This window comes from Lepisma saccharinum, chromosome 21, assembly GCF_977018435.1.
Source record: "Lepisma saccharinum chromosome 21, izLepSacc3.1, whole genome shotgun sequence".
In the NCBI taxonomy this organism is placed as follows: domain Eukaryota; kingdom Metazoa; phylum Arthropoda; class Insecta; order Zygentoma; family Lepismatidae; genus Lepisma; species Lepisma saccharinum.
In genome coordinates this window covers 30,716,236-30,739,254 of record NC_139249.1, presented here as the reverse complement: position 1 = coordinate 30,739,254, position 23,019 = coordinate 30,716,236, and the positions used below count along the sequence as shown (strand labels likewise).

At 37.2% G+C, this 23,019-nt stretch overlaps 1 protein-coding gene across 9 annotated transcripts in view; it reads left to right on the top strand.

The window, feature by feature from the left end:
- l(1)G0196 (inositol hexakisphosphate and diphosphoinositol-pentakisphosphate kinase) overlaps positions 1 to 23,019 on the top strand; it is a 198,247-nt gene that overhangs the window by 25,807 nt on the left and 149,421 nt on the right. For 8 of the 9 annotated variants that reach the window (XM_083143232.1, XM_083143227.1, XM_083143231.1 and 5 more), the window contains exon 3: positions 22,041 to 22,214. In XM_083143232.1, coding sequence (XP_082999358.1) covers positions 22,041 to 22,214 — 174 coding nt within the window. Of the gene's footprint in view, positions 1 to 1,702; positions 1,821 to 22,040; positions 22,215 to 23,019 lie in introns of all 9 variants that reach the window. The other variant, XM_083143229.1, reaches the window with a different exon arrangement.

Here is a 23,019-nt window from a genome sequence, read left to right as displayed (position 1 = left end):
GGGCATATGGGTGCTGATTTCATTTTCCTCCGCATTTTAATAAATAAGTAACCGCCTACCTCAGTCATGACTTGAATTGGTCATAGTGGAACGATTCCGTGGCCACCTCGTTCACCTGATTTGATCCCCATGGATTTCTGTATCTGGGGTTACATTAAGGAACGTGTGTTTGTTCCTCCTCTTCCCAGCAACATCGATGAGTTGTGGGTCCGGATAGTGCAGGCAGCTGCGACCATCGAAGCAGACATGCTTCAAAGGGTTTGGCAGGAAATTGAATACCGCTGGGACATTTGCCGTGTGATGAAAGGATCACATATTGAACACTTGTAGAGAAAACTTGATGATATGCTGTATTCGTTGATGTATAAAACGTTTCTGTTGCAAATACACTTTCTTCACAATTAACGGTTACTTTTGTATAACTAATTTATAGAAACCCTGTATATTGTATCAAGCATTAAATTCCCTTCGAGCTTCATATGAAAATCTGGTGAGATGACTGTAAACCAAGAACAGCTGCTCACTGCAAAGTGCGGAAGCTCGCATAAGCTACTTTTCAAATCATAATTTCTCCAGTAAATAATGCATAGTGAAGCTTTTAACTGTGCTAATTAGTTCCTCCAATCTTCAAACTTTCTTCCACAATAGTTTCCAGTATTCTCAAGCACCTCCTGATACTTCTATAAAACTTAGTAATATTAATTCAACAAACTATGAAAATGTTCTTTTGGACTATCAACCAGTTGAGTTCTGGAAAGGTTTTCGAGCTTTCGAGAGCTGATGTCATTCTCATCTTCGGGGTAGAAGTCAGTCACTCTCCATCCACTTCTACCCTGAAGATGAGAGTGACGTTTCCAGAACTCACCTGGTCAACAACCCAAGAGAGCCTGTTGAACATTGTACACTCCATATATATATGCACCTGCAGACATGTAGTGAATATGTATAATATGGAGCATGAGCATGCATGCTCAGTGTTTATATATCTTTGGACATACCATTTGTTTCCTGCATAGGTCATATGTTGTTAAAATGATACTTTATTTTGCATTCATTATTACTATTATCAACTCTAAAGTTTCAAGTGGTTCTTGTGAGTTGGACACAACAGACTATCAAGTACATAACTTGGAATTTCTCACTTTAAAGCAACACTGCAAACTACTCCATTGATCAATTCATAGCTGGGAGAAAATTCAGGAACGGTAGTAATCTGGGCATTTCTGGTTTTATCACTGGTGGAGGCACATTGTGCAAAGATTAGGGCCCCACTCTAAACTGTAGGTCTAGTCCCGATTAAGCTCTTTGAGCATAAAACCATACAGATAGATTTTGTTAGTGCTGCTTTGCTTTGAAGAAACACTTTGTCAGTTGAAGAGTAGAAACCAAGAACATCGAAACAAACAAGGAGCGGCCAGTGTAAGAAGAAGAAGAAGAAAGCACAAGATTGTGGTTGTAATGTCTCTCCCCTTTCCATCTCAGAATCTTATAGTTGACTTAATACTACCAAGTTTAGCTGATTGATTTGCTACTATTCCTTAATTTATTTTAGCATGCTTTTATGCAGGCTGAAATAAGTGTGTTGCATCGCTAGATGATATGGCATGAAATTTAGTTTAAATGCTGAAAGTTTTATTTTTTCTTTCTTTTTTTAAAAGCATTATGTAGTTTCTTAAACATTTCTGTTTCTTTCTTTTTCCAGTTAGAATAAGTAGAGAGAGGTATTAGTAGTTGAAGTGATGGCTGATTATTCGCACATACCAGAAGTTTACATTGTAGATGTGGACAACAATGCTGAGCCTTATTGGCAGATTATGATGGTACCTGCTTTGTTGTGTCTTGCTGAATAAATACAAAGTAGAAGTTTGTTTTATTTTTATGCTTTATTGCATCCAGCTGTTACATTACTACTACTACTAATAATAATAGTCTGTAGCAAAGTGTGTTGTTAACGAAGTTTTACAACCTTTTCCTTTTGTATATGCTTAACAGTTGGTATGTTGAGTTGCACTAGAGACCTTGTGATATGTTGGCAATGCAATTTCAAAGTTTTAACAGGGTGTTCCCAATCAGCGAAAGTTAGGAAAATGAAATTTGGTAATGAAAAGTCGGAGAAATTTAAATAAAAAATTGCAGTCAGTTTTAACCTGGCTTCTGGGAGTGCCCAACATACTTGCACTTGCTGTTCAAGACAGTCAATAACTTCCCCCTTTCCACTAATGAACCCATTGATGTCATGACAGTTACCTGAAGTTAGGCCCACACCCCCTATACGCCTTCATGGTGTGGTGCTAAGCACAGGGGAGTACTTTTTTTTAGGGGACATAAACCTGTATAACAGTTTTTTGATGTAAGCCTGACATGGTAAGCAAAGGTGTTGGCTTTATAGATCTTTCAAGAAATGAAAATCTCTCAGCCGAGAAAATTATATTGAGTTCAGTTCTAAAAAGCTGTTGAAAGAAGCAAATTGCTCAGAAAGGATAAAAATATAATTTGGAATTGAATTTAGAAGACTTGTTAAAAAAAAAAAAAAGAGCAACTTGTTTGTGGTGTAGCTTGTTTCGATCCAAGTATTATTATCTACTAGACAAGTCTAGACCAAAATTGTGTTCGAAATTTTACGATGTGCAAACTGATTGAAAATAATTACAGCCAAATGTAGTCGTCTGTTTGAGCCTATTAATTGGACTTAAAAAGAAAATCACTGCAATTATATGTTCATGGCACATTTATAGAAAAACTGAAACAATGCTATTTGTGTGAGGTCAGAATTTTTTTTATATATTTCACCAGGGAAAGTCCGGGAAATAGATTTTCACAATTTTGGGACACCCTGTGTAACAACCATGACTCATCTGATTCTTAAGCCTATCTCAGACATTTTTTTCCCCAACATAAAGAATCACATTGATATTAATATTTTATGAAATAATCCGTTTAGATTTCCACCTAGAACATTGAGTTGAACCTTTGCCTGGATTGAATATTCCTAGATATATTTACAGAAAGTAGATGTAACCTGTAAATGCCACGGCTAGTTCTGCAATATTCACAATACCAGGGCTATTTTCAGCATGTAATAGGAAATTAAGTGCTACTTTACTACTAGGGCTTTAAATATAAAACTGAAGATGTGCAAAACAGAAGATCAAGTAGGAAACTTAAAATATAATCTGTAATGCACAACAACGCAAACAGCTCCCAAGCTATGAATATCTTGTAACAGAACTTCATGAAAGTGGGGAAAATAGAGTCAGAAGGTTCAATGGTGACCGAAAAAAGCAAATAATGCATTCTATCAATTGAACTAGACACTATTAGGAAAACGAGAAATAGGAACAATACCAAACTTCAAATATATAAATCAGTGATAGAATCAATACTACTGGATGGAACTGAATTCTGGCCAACAAAAGGAAAGGAATGTAGTAAGATACCACAGTAGAAATGAAATGTTACTTATAGATAGTAGGAGAAACAATAAGAGACAAAGTAAGAAATGAAACTATAAGGGAAGAGCTGGAGCAACCTGAAAAGAAGGCCCAAGCAGTTCTTGGAGGCAAGGCAAGAAGTAAGAAGAAAGTCATGCGAGAGCATGGTGGAAGAAATTGGAACAAAACGAGGGAAGACATTTCAAGAAGAAGAAGATGGCCAAGAACAGGGAAGAATGGAGACAATGGGTTGATGTATCCCCAGTGCTGTAAAGGTATAAGGTGCAGAGAAAGAAGAAAAAGGAAACTAATAATGGTAATCATCATCATCCTTCGATGTTTCCTGCCTCGGACTGGGTCGGCATAAAAGTCAAGCCTCTCCATTTTTTTCCTGGTCTTCCACCACTCCTCTCTTTCCAATCTTGTCCTCTTCTCCTAACACTCTCCACTATCTGCTATTTCCACAGACATCTTGGTCTCCTCCGTGGCCTTACACAAAAGTGTACACTCCTTGTACATGGTAAGCTCTTACTGGTAGTCTTTCTGCATCCATCCTCTTCATGTGTCCTAACCATCTCATCTGTGCCTGATCTATTCTGTTCTGAAACCTGTCAGATCTCCTCCTTATTCTATCCCTTCTAGTTTTCCCCAATACACTCCTTAAAAATTTCATCTCCACTGCCTGCAACTTTCATTTGTCTCTCTCTGTCATTGTCCAAGTCTCTGCTCCATATGTAATTATCGGCACATAGTATGTGTTATACAGGGTGTCATTTTAATGGTGCCCACGGACCACGGAAACGTATAAAGCACATCAAAATAAACAACTTTTCTCAGTAACATTTTTCTCATTGGTGCATCATTTCGGCGCTAGAGTCGTTCAAAAAAGCCTGTTTGGCCGCCTGAATGCTGGCAACCACACACAACATTTAATTACATTTGTGACGTCATATCCCGTCATGAAGCAATGCGTTCCAGTGTTGCCAGGAACACACATTCATTGAAAAATATAATAGCTACAATCAGCCACATTATGAACCGTAAAACAAAACGAGAGAACACATTCTGTAACCTAACAGGAAGTAAACAAACAATACGAAAAATGGTAGAAAGAAAATAGAATTCAAGTGGAAGTGGTCATATCAAATTTTGTCCCAGCTTATATGTCAAATATTTGCAAATCTAGTTACTAAGTTGGCATCTACAATTTACTCTGTCCACTTCGTCCTTCTGATACTAGTTGTCTGTGACATACTGAACAGATCGAAACAGATGACAAAATAGAAATGAAAGAACTCAAAATTCCAAAGGTAAGCAACACATAATACACACACAATACATATAATGTATATTCAGGGCATTATGAGGAAAGTGGCAAAAATGGTTGAAAATACAGGGATATAAGTAGTAGTAATACAAGCTCTCCGATGATGAGTTTATCTATACTCCGGATACACATGTAATACTTTGCAACTATGAACAGGTCAGTATATTCCTTACTGATTCATCATTACATTGTTACTGTGGTTGTACGTGTTTTAGCCGTAATGTAACAACGTGAACCTCGGATACTTTCGTTATCAGCCCAAAAGTACCACAAGGCATCTGGACACAAACCTGTAGATATCAACCTTGCAACGAGATTTGCAAATATTTGACATGTAGCTGGGCGTAAACAGCCACATGTAAGCTGTAAGTCCAATAAAATTTATTGTTGTTGATATTTGACATATAGGCTGGGACAAAATCCGATATTAACACTTCATTTTGAATACATTTTTTTTTACCATTTATCATATCGTTGGTTCACTTTCCCCTTCCCCTGAGATGATTGCTGATCTTCTGGCTGGTAGGCTATGATGTTCGGTCTACTGGATGAGTTTGTCGCTTTGATTTACAGCTAATAATGTGGTTGGTAGTTTATCATTTTTCACAAAATTTGTGTGTTCCTTGCAACCATGCTGTGTGCCGTTTTGCCGCAGGAAATTACGTCACAGATGCGATCAAATGTTGTGTTGGGTTGCCAGCATCCAGGTGGCAAAACGGTCTTTTTTGAACCTCTGTAGCGCCGAAACGATGCACGAACGAGAAAAATGTTACTGAGAAAAGTTGTTTGTTTTGATGTCCTCTTTACGAATCTGTGGTCCGTGCGCACCATTAAAATGACACCCTGTATATTACCTTCTTGCATTTCTTGCATTACCCTGTTCCATATTAATCTTCGAATCCTTTTATAGAGTCCACCACTCATTTGTCTTCTTTTGTTTACCACCTCATCTATTCTTCCACTTCTCTTAATTATGCTTCCTAGATATTTGAAGCTCTCTACTACCCTCAACTCTTCCATGTCCATCTTTATTCCTGGTTCATTTCTGGCTGTTTCTTGTTATTAGAATCTCACTCTTTTCTGCACTGAATTTTATTCCTGCTCTTCTGATTACCTCATTACAACTATCAAGCTGTCTCTGTACTTCTTTCCTTTCCTGTTCACCCAAATTACTAAGTCATCAGCAAACAACAGGGCCTTCATCTTTTCCGCTCCTATCTTCTTCCCCACCTCTTTGTTTGCATCCATTGTAATTATGAAGAGCAATGGAGAAAGCACTTCCCTGTTTTAGTCTATTACTTATACTGAACCACTCCATTCTTCCCACTGGCGTCTTCACACAGATCTGGTTGGCCTTGTATGTGTTCTGCACTCTACACACTATCTCTTCCTCGACTCTTTTCTCTCTTAGAGCCTTCCAAGTCTTTGGTCTGTCCATGCTATCATATGCCTTTTCTATATCTAGGAATGCCATAATCAAATAATTTCCATACTCTTAGTGCCTTTCCTGCATTTGCCTTATGGTGCATATCAGATCTACTATTGATTTGCCTCTTCTACATCCATACTGTTCCTCTCTCATGTTCAGCTCTGTTACTTCCCTTATTCTTTTCTCTAATATTTTCTGATACATTTTTGCCAAGTGGCACATTAGTGTTATTCCTCTCTCTTTTTACATTCCTTTCTGTCACCCTTCTTGAATATGGGAACTATTAGTCCCTTTGTCCAATCTCTCAGAACTTATTTCTGTTGCCACACTGTTTTCATCACTCTGTACAGCCACTGCACACCAATCAGTCCTGCTCCTTGTATCATTTCCACTGGCACTTCATCTACTCCAGGTGCTCTACCTCTCTTCAGAGCTTCCTCCACTTCTTTCCATGTGAGATTCATTTTTCCTTCCTTCACTTCTTCATGTTCAGCAATTTCTCGAAATGATTTCTCCACATTCTCATTTCTTCATCCTCTTCTACAATGTTTCCCCTTTCATCCCTTAGCTTACAGCTGTCTCCTCTTTCTCTTCTCCTCTCTCTCTCTCTCTAATCCATACAATACTTTCTTGTTCCCATCTACATCTTCTTCTAGCACTTTGGCCCATTCTTCCATCCACTTTCTTCTTTCCTCCTTTACTACAGTTCTTGCCTCTTTCTTCTTTTCCATGTACTCTTTTTGTGCATTTTGTGATTAAATTTAAACCATTTTCTGAATGCATCATTTTTATTTTTTCACTGCCTCTCTAGTTCTTTCATTCCACCATGGTGTTTCTTTCTTTTCTTTCCACATATCTTTTCGACTGCCTCTACTAATTCTGTTTTAAATCTTATCCATTCTGTTGCTACTCCTTTGGGTTCCTCTCTTCCCACTTTAGTTCGCAATATTTCTTGATATTTCTCTATTATCATCTTATCCTTCAATTTGCACACTCTTGTCCTTCTCTCTTGTTCCTCCCTAATAAGGTATAATTACAAATCGTATCTTGTTTTCTTCTATATAGTTCAAGCTGTAAGGTCCAGCCTATAGGTGCCATGTATTGGTGGTGGTAGTAAAGCCTGCATGATGAAAGAACCAACCAGCTTTTGTGAGAGTTTCAAAGTACAGAAAAAGCAGTGTTGCTGTATGCCTGATTTTTGCCCAGTTGTAAATGACACTTTCTGCTGCCAACATACACCTTTCGCTTGCAGTTCATGGAGAGGCAGAGAATGGAAGACCCATTCATTTGCTAAATAGCTATAACTGTAAGACTCAGCCATACCTTGGACCTTGAACTGAGGCATAAGTTTGGCAAGAATTTCCCATCTCCATGTAAATGGATCAATGTTATTGGTCCAAGGGGTCATGTCCCTGCCTTCTGACACAAAAGGCAAAAATAGAATTCCAAGTTGTTTTTTTCATTGTGCAGGCTTTAGTGGAAGAACTTTTGAGAAATAGATATTTTTCCCATGAACAACCAGGACTTCAGAATAAAAGTTTGCTGGAATATGTTCATTCTTGTACAAAGAATAATGAATTGATCATTTTTTTTTTTACTTTCTGGATATAATACTCTTTATATATTACTTTCAAATTTCATGCTGAGATGACCACTGAGTATTTTACGTCTCCCATCTCTCATTACTTCATATAGCCATAACAGTGATATCAAATTAATTCACACATTTTCAGTATTATGTAACAATATACAGGACTTTACCATATGTTGTGTCAAGCTGGCATGTAAAGGTTAAATCACCACGAAACGTATTACATATATCTGGATGACAGTAGATGTAGTTCACATTGAGGCACTTCTGAATTCTAGACTTAAGTATTCTAAACAGGCCAGGTTTTCCAGAATTTAAGATATCAGAATGATTTTCAGAAGTGACATAAATGTTATTTGTGTCATTGCTCAAAATATTGATAAGCGATTTGTGAAATCTTGATCAGTGCAAATTATTGATAGATTGATTTGGTGTTTTAAGTCTACTTTATGCACAGTAAGGCTACTCAAGACTGGACCTACAGTTCAAAGTAGGATCCAAACCACTATGTTCCTACATGGGAATCAAACCCAGGACTCCTTGATTACAAGGCAACGACGCTACCACTGCACTATCGGGGAGGCCCAATCAGTGCAACTTAAATTAATGAGTTGTACCTGATGTGATTTCACTTCCACTGTGATTTTATTGACATTATTTGTTGTGCAAAATGTTATGATGCAGCTCCTGAAACAGATTTAGAACACACGGGACATATTAGGTTAATTTTGACAGAATAAGATAAATGAATACATTTGAATTACAATACAGTTGTGAAAGTTCTGCATAATTTTAAACAGTCATGACTAAGGAACAGCTTTTAGGTGCTAAAAGAGAAGGAATTTGGGACTTTGTAAACTCCATTTTAGGACTTTTAGGTGCTTATTATAAATTAATAGGCATAATTATTAATTAATAATAATTTTATAAAATAACTAGTTTTAGATGCAATTTGTGCACAGAAGTTACTATTTTTAGTGCAATGAATACTATTATTTAATTATAATAGAAAAAACAATTTTTCCAATGTAAAAACTATCATATTTTGAAGCACCATCATATGCTTTTCAATGTTCTCTGTGGTCAAGTTCTTCCAGTCAACCGTGAGTAGGTGCTTGTAAAGTCACGGACAATTCTGGATTGTAACAATCCCATTAACTTTCAATGTGATCGTTACAACCCAGAAGTGTCCATGGAGAACCTTCTCTCCACGCTGCAGGAAGTTATTGGTACAAACTTCATAAATGCAACTGCACCTAATTCTCAAGGCACATTTTATCTGTGCATAAAGTGTGCTAAATGAAAACTCAAATCGCAGGCAGGTTTGCAGTGGTCTTCTCTCCTTGATGAACAGCTTCTATACTAGGGCAGTTGTAGTTTCCGGTGCAAACCCCTCTCCTTTCTCTTACCTTTTGTGTCAATGGGGAAAGTATGTGAGGTGATTGGCCACTTGGAGGGTTATCTTTCCTACTCGTCACAGTAGGCACTTGAAACAGCCAATAATATGGAGGTATTCTTGAAATCTTTCCGCGCTTTTATACTGTTGGAGGCCGGGAATAATGCTGGCCCTGTTTTAACAACTGAATGATTTTGTAGCAAGGATTCCGACCCAAAACAGCCCACATTTTTGTTTGGTATGCTACACGTACGGTCCCTTTAATTGCCTGTGAAGTACAACATTTAACAACGGAGAATGCCTCATCCAGTCAGTTCACTCCACATTTTCCTAATTTCGTGATGCAAGCTGGAAGATGGGGGAAATTTGCACAGACATTGATACTCCTTGCTGTTGCATAGTTTCTTTTGTTGCTCAGATTTATTCAAGATCTCAAGGTTCAAGGGTCTCAAACCTTTGTGGTGTCATTCATTCTTAATAAAAGTTATTTTTAAAGTTAAGCAAATGGTTTGAAATACATTTTTCAAATCAAAATAGAGGTTTTAGGCATTTATAGGAATTTATAGTTCATTTAGGGATTTGTAGGTCCCATACAATTTCTGAAGAGGGGTGTTGTGTACACGAAATGCAAAGATCTCTAAATATCATACATATAGGATGTTGCAAAAAAAAAGTATGAACCTAGAAATCCATTCCCTAGTCATGACACAGAGCTCTACTTCATGTTTTGGGTCTTCAAACTCTCTTGCTCATAATTTTCATTCTTGACTTAGACAAAAAAAAATGTCATTGGAACTTCATCTCTGTCTCAAACATATCTTGTATGCAGAGCATAGAGCTCACCTTGAACCAAATTTTCTAAATCCAGTTTCATATGCCTTCAAGAAAAATAAATTGCCACCTCGGTGACCAAGTAGATTGAGTGCTCAACTTGCAATCTGGCTTGAGTCCCAGTTTGGATATTGGTGCTGAATTGTGAGTGTCCTTTATCAATTGCATCTAATCACAGTTAGCCCTTATCATCACAATTTGCCAATAGTGGCAGAAAAGTGAGGCAAAATGTTGAAAATTAAATGCAAAAGAAATAAATTACTTACTGGTACAGGACCTAACAATATACTACTTTGCAGAGAAGAATTCAACACAAGCCAAAAGTCATTTCTTCTTTCATTGGCAGAGTATATGAGGTGTCTTGAGAAGGCACCTAAAAGTCAACCTAATTTCCATGTAGTATGTCCCAGTAACTGCAGTGTTGCAGACCATCAATGCTAAGCTACCTGGACCCACAGCCAATATACTCCTCTGTAGGGTCGTGTTGTCCTGTGTTTGTCAGTACTTGTGCTGAGTATCCCTTTACAACCACAGCTTTTAACTTAGATGTGGAGATTTTAAAGTTTTAGTTGTTGGTAAGGAGTCTTAAGGCTCGACTAGACCTTCGGCAACCGTCGGAGCTAATTTTTTCCTAATTTTCCTCTCCATTCGAGAAACCGCTGTGATATTCCAAAAATCGGAAAAATTACATCGGCTTAGAATTCTTTCTAGACCAATGACGTGAATTTTTGTGTAGTTTGCTTTCACTGTTTATTAGATATTCTCAATAGTTTTCTGATTACGTAAGTCCATTAAACTATTGATAATATCTAGATAACAGTGAAAGCAAACTACATAAAAATTCATGTCAATGCTCTAGAAGGAATTCTAAGGTGATGTAATTTTTAAGATTTTGGAATATCACAGCGGTTTTTCGAATGGAGAGGAAGATTTTAAAAAATCTGCCCTGACAGCTGCCAAAGTTCCAGTGGAGCCTTAAGTTTTAGAAATTGAGTGAGAAAATTATTAAGCAGACATTTTATTTTTGTTAGGGTCCATCCTCAGTTTTTTTTTAGTTAAGGTCCTTGTCCCTGTATTGTGTAACAGGCATAAATGGTCTATGTACTGATGTGCCTTTAATTTAAAAATCAACCAGTCAATTCTTTCATTGACAAATCCATCATAGTACAATATTTGTAAAAGACACTCAGATTGACATGCATCCAAGGAATTATTGGTGAAAAATTCATTGCAAGTGCATAGATCGTGTTGAATGGCTTCCCTGATACCATAGTATAGTAATTAATGTTGACACCTTGTATCTCAAGAGTCCTGAGTTTGATTTGCTGCGAAGGCAGTAGAACAGTGCTTCAGTTCCCACATTAAATTGCAGGCAGGGGTGTAGGCCAAAGTCTCCAAGTTCGCACCCTCTTAAGAGTTGGCAACCTGTAACTGTTGTTACATTCTCTTTTCTTGCCTCAAAACACTGCTGCTTAGTGTTTCCTACTTATTGTTTCTGTATCACCTAAACAACTGGGTAGAATTTTTGTGTAACAGAATGTGGATGAAGCAGGGTAATTGTAACAAAACTCTCTGCTCTGCAGTTCTGTGAGTATTATTCAAAACCCTCTTAACCAACTGGGAATGTGAGGGGTGTTCACACTTTTTGCACTCGCACAGAATAGTTACACCTCAGTAGATATGTCCACCTTCTCAATGTAGTCTCGCTTCAGCTCTATACACTGGCTCCAGCAGTGTGGCAACTTCTCCAGGCCCTCCTGGAACCATTTTGTTGGAGAGTGTCGCACCCACATCCGGACAGTTTCAGCGGGGGCCTCCCATTATGCTTCCACTGCATGGATTGGACTTTGGTCTCCGGTTCATGGTAATGGAGCCAAGTCTCGTCGCCAGTCAAAAGTTTGGACATGAAGGCTTCTGGATCCTGGTTGTGGCGTTGCGGGATATCGCGACTCACACTGTTGTCTCTGTGCTGCATTCAGAACTTTTGGAGCCCACCTGGCAGAAACCTTCCCCATTTTAAGGTGTTCGTGCACGATGTGGTGCAGGGTCACTCTGGCAAGTTCCTTAGCCACCTCCGAGCACAGTTTTTCGTGACAGTGCATGCATGCTCTCCACACACTGCTCCCAATCACCTGTGAATCTATGCTGTTTTTACACCCTCCTTCCACAGAAACCATGTTGTCTAGCACTGTCCCTGCTGATCACTCTCCATGTTGTCCGTGCACATACTGACTTCTATTGGCGAAATGTGCTGTGGTTCACAGGTATTACTCTCCTCTATCCTGTGCTGACATCTGGTGACAGACTTATGTACTACCTATCAGCGACCATTATGACAAGTAAAATGGCAGACTGTAGATAGTGGGGATTTTGAAAGGAAATCAGTATGGAACTCCCCTCATAAGTTTCTTTCTCTATTGACTATGAAACTCCACAAACCGATTTCAGTTGCACAAAAGATCTTGCTGTGCAGTAATGTTTACATTTCATCAGCTTCCATAGCTCCAAAGTATGTTGTTTTTTTTTTTTTTTAAAAAACTTAAATCCTGAGAGGCCACCTTAAAATGTTAGCCTTGTACCCTTGTCCTTCCTATAAAATTCATAAATCATGCTTTGAGCTTTTAACAAGTGCATCAACTCACCAAGCAAGATCAAAAACATTGAAAATGTCACTATCTATGAAAAGATTAAATACAGTATAAGAAGTGCTTTAAATTTGTAATAGTTTATTTTTACTGAGTTATGCAACTTGAATCTTCTTACAATAAATTATTGAATGGGTTTACCAATCTGTTGGCATTAACCAGAAATGAATGGAAATGGAGGATAAGAATATTTTTGATTCATAACATGTGGAGTGAAAATCTAAGATAGCACATGTGGGAAATGAACCTGAAGAAGTCACATATTGCTTTTGTAAGATATATTTTATACACAGAAGGGAAAGCAACACAATGTATGTTATAAAAATAATATTTTTAAAACCCTGTACACAACACCCTCACATGTTTTATTTTGGCACTGCCTATTTTCCTATGTCAGCATCTTTATTATTCCATTCCTTAATGGTTATAGTACTCAAGCATGATTTTCAGCATGTAACTGTAACTTTACATTGCATTTACATCTGGTATTTTGCAGCCAACTTATATTAACATTTATTTTGATTTATCTGTATGATAGTTCAATCAATAAGGTTTCTAACTTTCCTATGGTGTGACTTTTGATTGTCAAGTACGAGAGAATTTTTCTCATGGCCATCTGGCTCCATCTAACCTCATCAAAAACTGGAATCTCAAGGAGACAAGCAGTTAGTGTATGGTGCTGACCACACCACCTATTTGCTTTTGTAGTATGGTCTAAAATTCATGGAAGGGCATTATTAATTTACTTTTGCAATGTCAGGCCTTTTTAATGCAAACTATAGCCGCATGAAATATTTTGTAAAGCCTTTAACTTAAAGTGGAACATTCGTTGATGCATTGTTATTCATATTTGATTTCATATTTGTGCTTAAAGAATGTAAACACAGTTTTTTTTGGGGGGGGGGACAATTTATTTATGAAGTGGAAGTGCAACATTTGCAAAGCATATTATGAGTCAATGAGTTGAGGATGTTTGGCTAAGCTGTTGATGTAGGCAAGTCAGGTTTCAGAATGCCTTCTGAATAAACATAAGCTGCTTGGAAGGGAGCCAAGAGATTGAGGCGTGATTGCAAGAGAAAACAAAACAAGGTCAGTTGTTATCTAGACAGGCTGCAGAATGGATCATTGCAGTTGGTGCAAAGATTGGTGGAGATTTGGTTATAGAGGAAGTCCATATGGAGCTTATTATTGGGTAAATTGTGTTTTCTGGATTGAGATAATATTTTTTCAAAAGCGAAAGGGCCAGTTTAGTGTTATGTGAAGAGAGGTGCTTATTTTTGCAATACAGTTAACCTTACTGACTTAGATCAGCATGGTTTGTGAGATGAACCAGTGGGGGAGACTCGTGGGCTACAGCCCCTCCTCAATTATTTGAGTAAAAAAAATTGACAAAAATATTGTGACAAAGTTGTATGTAATGTATAGAATGCCTTGGAAAGTACAGTATTAATAGCTAAGACTAAGTATGGGAAATTCAACGTACCATAACTCGATGCCTCATTTATAACTATGGGTTACAGATTGTGGTTTTGATGTTATTTCTGATATGTTTCCTACACTGCTTACAACAGAACTTCATTTCTCATGTGGCTTGAAAACCATAATTGATGAACTCTTGTCTTAAATGAATTCAGTAAGAGAGTTTCAATTGCAATATGAAATTTAGTAAATACTAGAGAATGCTTATGAAGATTGGTTATGGTTAAATTTATGCATCCATATATTTGAGAAAATTTGAACCAGTAAGTGGCTAGAATTGACAGGTTCAAGTGCTGCATATGAATATACGAGGCTTATTCGGAAAGTAAGTACCTAAAGGGTGTAAGAAATAAAGTAAAATAGTTTTGTACCTTTTTTTATTTGAATTGCAGTCTACAGACCTTAAACTACTTTTCTATGTAGTTTCCACCATTTTTCAAGCATTTGTCATAGCGTGGCACGAGTTTTTGTTTCCCATCATCATAGAATGGTCCCGCCTGTGATGAAAGCCATCCATGCACTCCTGCTTCGACATCATCATCCTCGTTGAAACGCTGACCACAATTTTCGATTCCAGGCGATCTGTCACAATTTCGTAGAGGACTGTTTTCTTGAAATTTGTGGAATTTCCATGGAAAGCGACGATATTGTGAAGTGTCCGTTTTCACGAATTTCCGCATCGACCGCACGCACCAAATGCTCTGTCACAACAGATGGCCGACCGCTCCTTGGCTCATCGTGAACTGTCTCACGACCTTCTTTAAACATAAAAAAATACCTCTCACAGTTGACGGTGGATGTCTACCAGTTTCACGTTTCTTGCATTGAGAAAACGAAACACAGACCGGACTTTACAGTCGGCGGGCCGATTGATTTTCTTGAACATTTCAACCTTCATAAACCTACGAAGAAAAAGCATGACCTGCTCCCACAACTGCATGTGGCTTTCTAACGGATGAAGGATGTCAGCAAGAACTCACATGGTCGCAACTGCAGCGCTACAGCGGCAATATTTGCCAACGGTACTTACTTTACAAATAAGCCTCGTATGTACTGGTGTTTTCTGTGGTCATCCCAGGTGAATGCTGGAATTATACATTTAATAAAAGACATTGATGCTGCTTTCTATTTTCCACTAGCGTTCTCATTTTGGTTAACCTAATCATATGATGTAAATAAATTCAACCAACCAATCAATTCTTAATTTTCTCATGAAAGAAACATTATCCAACAGATTTGTTCATTAAATTTTGAATATATATATACACACAGGGTGTTTCAACTAAAATCCATAGCAGAAATATTTTGAAAATGGAACAAGATACTGTTTTGTTTTGGTAAGAATATGGTCTCATGAAGGGCATACAAAACAAAACAGTGCGATCACATGACCAACAGTGTTGCCACCTCAGCAACGTTGTATTTTTTAAAAAAAATCCAGTATTGCAATTGATGGAAATAGCAAATATTAACCTATCCCCCTTATCCAATATAATGGTTCATGTGCAAATAATCCAAAAGATACTGCAGCATTAGTAACTTGCATTTTACATCTGTACTGGAGAAAAATTAGAGAAATTAGTATTGATCTGAATAGTATGCAACACTGCTGCATGTTTTTAGTTGAAATGTGTAACTTAACTATGTGTGTATAATTTTCTTTTTTTTAACTGCAGCTTTGTGTTGAGGTGACAACATTGTTTGTGAAACACTATATGTTTCGTGTGTCTTTCATGTGTCTACATTCATACCTCAATAGAACATCAAGTACCTCACTCCTTTTTCTAAATATTTCAGTGATGGATTTTACTTGAAATGCCCCCTGTGTGTGTTGTGTGTAATATTTTTCTATGCGTTGCTTGTTATTAAACTAAGCTAAAATTTGAATAACCATTAAATAGTAAATTTCTAACTACAAAATGCATGACTTTCATTCTTAACTGCTTATACTAACAGAGGTTTAAAGTTTAAAAAATGCATGTTTGTTGCACTGAAATAATTGCTTGATCTGCTTTTGGTTTCATCTCCAGTGTTGTTTGGTGTGAGGAGACATACTTACAAGAACTTGGTTTAGCTTCTGCATGGTATCTGCATATAAAGTGTATATTTGAAGTTAGAAGAAGTGCACCTTCGTGTGTTGTTAGTTAGTTAGTGCTTCAGATTAATTGAAAAAAAAAAGGGAAAGACTTAAAATGGCTGAGGAAGAAGCCTGTAGGAGAATGCCAACAACACGTTCTCAGGTTTTGAAGTGTATACTTTTAGGAAGGAAAGAGATTCTTTTTCAAGTGAGTTAATGGTATTTCTTTTCTGTGTAATGCTGTTGTCAATTACTAGTCAACGTAGATGTCTGTCAGTTTGTTTTAGTTTAGTAATTTCATGGAATTTGTGTGATTAGTGCTAAGATAGGGTTCCCACTGTTCTGGAAGAATTGGAAAATCAACTTTAGAGTGGTAACATCATAGAAGAACTGGGAATTTTTGATTCTATTGTGTGGGAATATTTCATATAAATATGTTCTTTTATGGGGAAGGAGTCGTTGATCATGTTTACTGTTATGTTAATTGACAGTGTCTTGGGAGATCCATACATGATTCACATACTGATTAAGATGTATAAGGAAATATTCATACAGTTTTAGTGTCAAATGTTAATACAAATTCAGTTTTATTAGAACTTTTTTTTTTATTAAATTTGCCTTGAAAACCTGGAATTATACTTGAATTTTATCTGATCATAGAGTAGCATCCCTGAAATTGCACCTTTGATAAGCACTATGAGAGATGCACTTCAAGAAGGCTAGACAAGAAATGAAATAAGGATGTTCATGAGAGGAATCCTAGAACCAGTATTTCAGAGTTGAACTTTACCAATAGCAATGCAGTTAGAACTGATTTCCAAGACTATTTTCTTTGCTATGTGGTTGGTACATTTTAAGTGTCATTTCTGCTAAGAACAACATGATTTTGCCTGTATGAAGCGATGAGTTGTGCATGCCTGGGTGACCATGTAGTGAGAACGCTGCAGATCAAGAAATTTGGGAGCACAATAACCTTGAGGAACACCTTGTAGTGTAGTTGATTTAATTTCAAAAGTAGCAAATTTTATCATAACTATTTCAAGTGTTTACACTACATAATTTGTTAATGTACTCTTTGCATACCAGGGTGAGTCTTAGTTTCATAACATTTGTGGTACTATGTCCATCACTCTACTATCACTTGTGACGAAAATGGCTCATCTGTGAAGTACAGTCCAATGGGGTATGTGGTCCTTCTCCAATATTTAGCCAGGACCTCCCCGATAGGGTGGTGGTATCATCATCACCTTGTAGTCAAGGGGTTCAGGGTTTGATACCCGGTGGAGGCACATAGTGGTTCCGATCCCACTTTAAACTGTAGGTCCGGTCCCGATTAGCCTATCTGTGCATAAAGTGGACTTAAAACAATCAATCAATCCAATATTCAGCCAGTGATACAATCCCCTGATGACATCATGTGGCCAATTTTGATGAAGAAATCACTTTGTCACATCCACCAAAAAAATGAAATGTCTGTCTTCCAATAAATGAAACATGGAACAAAAATCAGATGTTGCAACTTCCAGGCTATAGGCTGGATGCGGTAGGATTTCAAGGCATCCAAGACCGGAGTTTTCTGGTTGACTGTGCATAACCTGTGACATGGTTGAATTGCACGAGGATCTTTTAGTTCACCATTGCTGAATAACACTGATCTACATGCAGGTTCCCATCAATAGATTGACCATATGACACAAACCCATAGCAAACAGGACCTGACCATATGACACAAACCCATAGCAAACAGGACCGTCAGTGTTCCACCACATAAGCAACATGGTCTTGTCTTCAAAGTGCTTCATTGAACTGCTACTTGAGCCTATCTCCTGGGTGAAACCATGAGTTTCCTATATCAGGATAACAAATTGAAACCGCTTCTCATCATTTGTTACAAATTCCCTGCCAAAACCTGTTGTCATGTGGATTTTGTAGTATCCTTCCGAGGTTGTTCTGGGTCTAACCCATGGTCACCTGGAGTTAGTCAGAACTCATGAAGGTGACAAGGACTGCTGGTATATGCTTGGATGTTCACCTAGGTTTTCATCACTGTAGCTGTTAATTTCAACCCCCTTAAAAAAAATATATAATAATTGGGGATCAAAAATTTCTCCTTTAATATTTGTCTGCTAATAAACCCAAGGGTAGTGTTTGTGAAACATATATACGTGGGCGTACCCGAAAGAAACCGAACTAATTTTTTTGTGAACTTATTTATTCACAATTTAAGTACAAACATTCAATCCTCTTCAAAGTACTCTCCACTTGCATTAAGACACTTGTCCAATCTTTGATTCCATTTTTGAAAACATTTTTTAAAGTCATCTTTTGTGATGCGTGACAGCACCTCCTTCGTTTTTTTTTTCACATCAGCAAAACGGTTTCCTTTCATGTCTCCTTTCATTCTAGGAAACAAAAAAAAGTCGCATGGGGCAAGGTCGGGTGAGTATGGGGGTGAGGAACAGGGGTCATACCATTTTTGGTCAAGAATTGTACAGACAGGGCTGTGTGATCCGGGGCATTGTCATGATGGAAAAACCAGTCACCCGACTGCCACAAATCGGGCTGCTTCTGCCGCACACTGTTGCGCAATCGTTTCAAAACTTCCAAGTAGAAAGCCTGGTTAACTGTTTGACCCTGCGGAACAAACTCTGAATGGACAACTCCTCTCACATCGAAAAAACAAAGCAGCATTGTTTTAATGTTTGATTTCACCTGACGAGCTTTCTTGGGGTGCGGCGAATTTGAAGTCTTCCACTGGCTTGATTGTTGCTTCGATTCGGGATCGTAAGCATAGCACCATGTTTCGTCACCTGTGATAATTTTTGAAAAAAGGTTTGGATCATTTTGGGACTGTTCTTTCAAAGCACGGCATGCTTCCACGTGACCTTGTTTTTGTTCAGCAGTCAGCAGTCGTGGCACGAATTTGGCAGCCACCCTTTTCATTCCCAAATCGTCTGCTGCACTGAACTCCAAGTCACTCCCGACAGCGCCACAATTTGTTCAATGGTCCGTCGTCGATCTTCGTTGATGATTCCACAAATTTTTTCAACATTGTCATGTGTTCGGGCCATGGAAGGACAACCAGAACAAGGTTTGTCATCAATTGACATTTCACCATTTTTGAAACGGGAAAACCACTCAAACACTTGAGTTTTCCCCATAGCATCGTCCTTGTACGCAGTTTTTAACATTTTAAGAGTTTCTGTTCCACTCTTTCTGAGCAAAAAGCAGAATTTCACCACTGCACACTGTTCCCGAAAATCAGCCATTGCAAAAACGACGATCACACAAAACGGCTGTCACTCTAAACTCCGCCGAAACGTGTCCTGACCTGTTTCAGCGACTGCACTTGGCTTACAAACTCAGGAAGGTTCGCTCTATGCGCTCCTAGCGGCAAAACGTGGTACTACAAAAGCTCTGCCCACCACAAAATTAGTTCGGTTTATTTTGGGTACGCCCATGTATATGTCTGTTTGATGAAACCCTATTACTTCTGTAACACAAAATGGCTATGAATTTATGATGCACCCAATTGCTTTATCGAATGCTAATACACTACTATTAATAATGAAGATCACTCCCTTAGTGCCTAAGTTTTTAATATTTCCTCAACTTTTTCCCATTCATCTTTCTTAACATTTAAATTTAGGTTGAATTGATACTAACTTTGAACCTGGTACTGGTTCCTGCCAATACAGATACCGGAACATTGGCATTTTAAAATTGTTCAAAATTATCATAAGTGTCAGAATATGTCTTACATTTATTTTTCTACAGTCAATGTTTCTACATAGTATATTATGATGGAGAGTCATGTGAAAGGCTTAAATGCCCAACAAAAATTATAGGACAGACTGCATACAGTTCAAATTTACATAGCTCTTATGTCTTCAACTTTGCATGTTAATAAAATGAATTACGTTGATTCAACATAATGAAAAATTGCATGTTTTTTTAGTTTTAAGTCCACTTTATGGTCAGATAGACTAATTTGGATTGGATCTACAGTTTAAAGTGGGATCCAAACCAATCTGTACCTCTACTAGGTATCAAACCTATGCAGTATGACAATGTTTGCCACTGAACTATTGAGGAATCACATAAAAATAACATTTTAATATGGAATATTCACACAAAAAGAAACTACACCAGCAAGCTTTGTGACTGAGGAGGAAGTTTGACAATGGCCTCCGTTCACAGGCAGATGGGTAAGAAACTTTTCAAGTGTCTCATAAGTGACTTCATGTGCATCCTAGAGATTCCTTTTGAGGTATTCAGGCACGTAATTGAAAATATGTAGATCATCAACGTTGAAATGCAGAAAACTTGTGCAAACCTAAGTGCAGAAATCTACAATAAAAAACAAACTAATGTTTTTGTTTGACTCTTCCTCATATTATTACATTTTACAAAACTGGAACTATGCAATATCGGTGTACCAGAGTTTTGCTTCAAAATAATATAAAATTCACTTGCAAGATAGAATTATCTTAGATTTACACTTCCATTACATTTTCAGGATATTTAGACTGCCCAGATGCTGGAAATGCATCAGCCAATAGCAGTGAATAAATTCAGATTCATATTGACTCACCCTAATTGATAATTATGTACAAAGCGTTATTTGATTTTTTATGACTGTGACTGTTGACACGTATGGAATGTTTTAGATTAAACATGAATGTAAGGGATGTGCTTGACTTCTTCACTTGATATTTTGACTCCTATACATGTGTTGCTATCAAGAGCAAAACATGAATTATCCAGTCTAACAGTCTAGTAGAAGTTACAAATCAATTAGAAGTTGAGCAGCAATATTTCAAAGAAACCCAGCGAACAATGGAAACATAAAAATGAATTGGATTATTTAATGTAAATTGGTTTTATCTTGTACGATTAATATCAATGAATTAAATGAGTAGTTGAAGTTTGGTTTATGTTGTTTTATTGAGAACATCTAACAAACATTAATGATGATGAAATAAAGGGTAGATTGTTCGATGTGGTGAGCACCAGTGTGCAGCAACTCCAAGACTGTTCGCCAGCTTGTTGGCTGAGCACATTAAGTGGTCAAATTTCAGTCTCGCCACCAAATTCACAGGTTCAAGTCCCAATCTGACCATGAATGTTCATTCTTTGTGGGCCCTTCGTCAATTTCATCATAGCATCACTCATCTTCGTTGTCACAATTAGCCAAAAGTGACAGAAAGCAATGTAAAATAACCAAACCAATCAATCGAGAAATTAATTTTAATGGTGCTTTGCTATGGATTTACATGTGGAGTGCTTCTCAGTGAGAATAGACTGTTAATATGAAAGTTTATGGAGACCAATTTAAATTTAAATAATCCAACTGATTTTGAGTTTGTATTATGTGCTTATTTCGTTGATTTTTGTTTCCGTCATGATTACTTTTGTATATATTGTATACTTCCCATTTTGGTCTTGGCAAAGACATGTACATATTTTGAATTGTCAAATTAACAGATTAATATTAACCACTAAATATATATTTTACATTGGTGTCCAATATTAAATGCCTGTTGTTGCATGACCAATCTGCAAAAGATTTACATGCATGTAAATAAATGTGTAAAAATGCTGGGAAAATCATCATAATTATTAGTAATTCTAATGTAACTAACAACATTAACAATTTGAAAAGATTTTCATATGATGTAGTACAAGTGCTTAACCTATATGTGCTCTCTAACATCAGCACTACATGTAATAGCTACATCAGTAGTGACATTGTCCTAGCTTAACTACATAAATCTTGTAAATATTGATATTCTATCAATTTAATTTGCATTACTTTCTGTTCTGTTTCTTAGGGTGAGCTGAACGATGGCACAGATGACCCAGAGGAAGAAGGGAAGCAAGTTGTGGTTGGCATTTGTGCCATGGCCAAAAAGTCGCAGTCGAAACCTATGAAGGAAATACTTACTCGACTTCAAGAATTTGAATACATAAAGATTGTAGTCTTCCCGGAAGAAGTCATTTTACAGGTTACACTATTGTTGATTAAGTATTAGTACAAAGAAAGTAAAGTTTTACAAAATTTCACCCATTTATATCTAAAAGGATACTGTGGGGCTTGCGTCAGTAGTGCAGAAAGTAAAGGGCTGTACTATTCATTGAATTTCTGCTGTAGTATGCATCAAAAACCACCTCGGGGAGAATGGTTTTGTACTGGTCTCAGCGATTTTGCCCTGGATGCTCTGATTCATGCGCTGACATGAGCATGGGTGTTGTTTCATTAGTGTCCACAAATTCATTTAATCATCATTAATCCCATTTCACGATTAGCCAAAAGTAGAATAGATACAAATTGAAATAAGGAAAGTACAATACAAAATACTTCGTAAAGACAGACTTCACACACAGAATGAGGCATTTAACACAACAATCTATTCCTAAACTTTCATCTTAGCATTCTTTCCTTTATTCATTCTTCCCACCACATGTTGATGTTATTTTGTTCTAATTTAGGGTTTTTATGAGCAAGTTAACACATTTATTGATGTAAAGTTTCAGGTCAATACACGCTCCCTTCATCAGGCATTTATTGTAATTGTAAGATGATCGTTGATGGTAACAACCACCAGCTTACCTAAACTGTCAAAGTGAGTCATGGGAAATACACAGTGCTCAGCTTAGGACTATAATAAAATAAATTATTATATTTTCTTTACTTACCATGATTTATTTCCAGAACTTCGTACATACATACATGAACTCAGTATGTTTTGTTACATCCCTATTACACTTTCACTTCAACATGTGCACCATTGGTGACACAGCAAATATGTA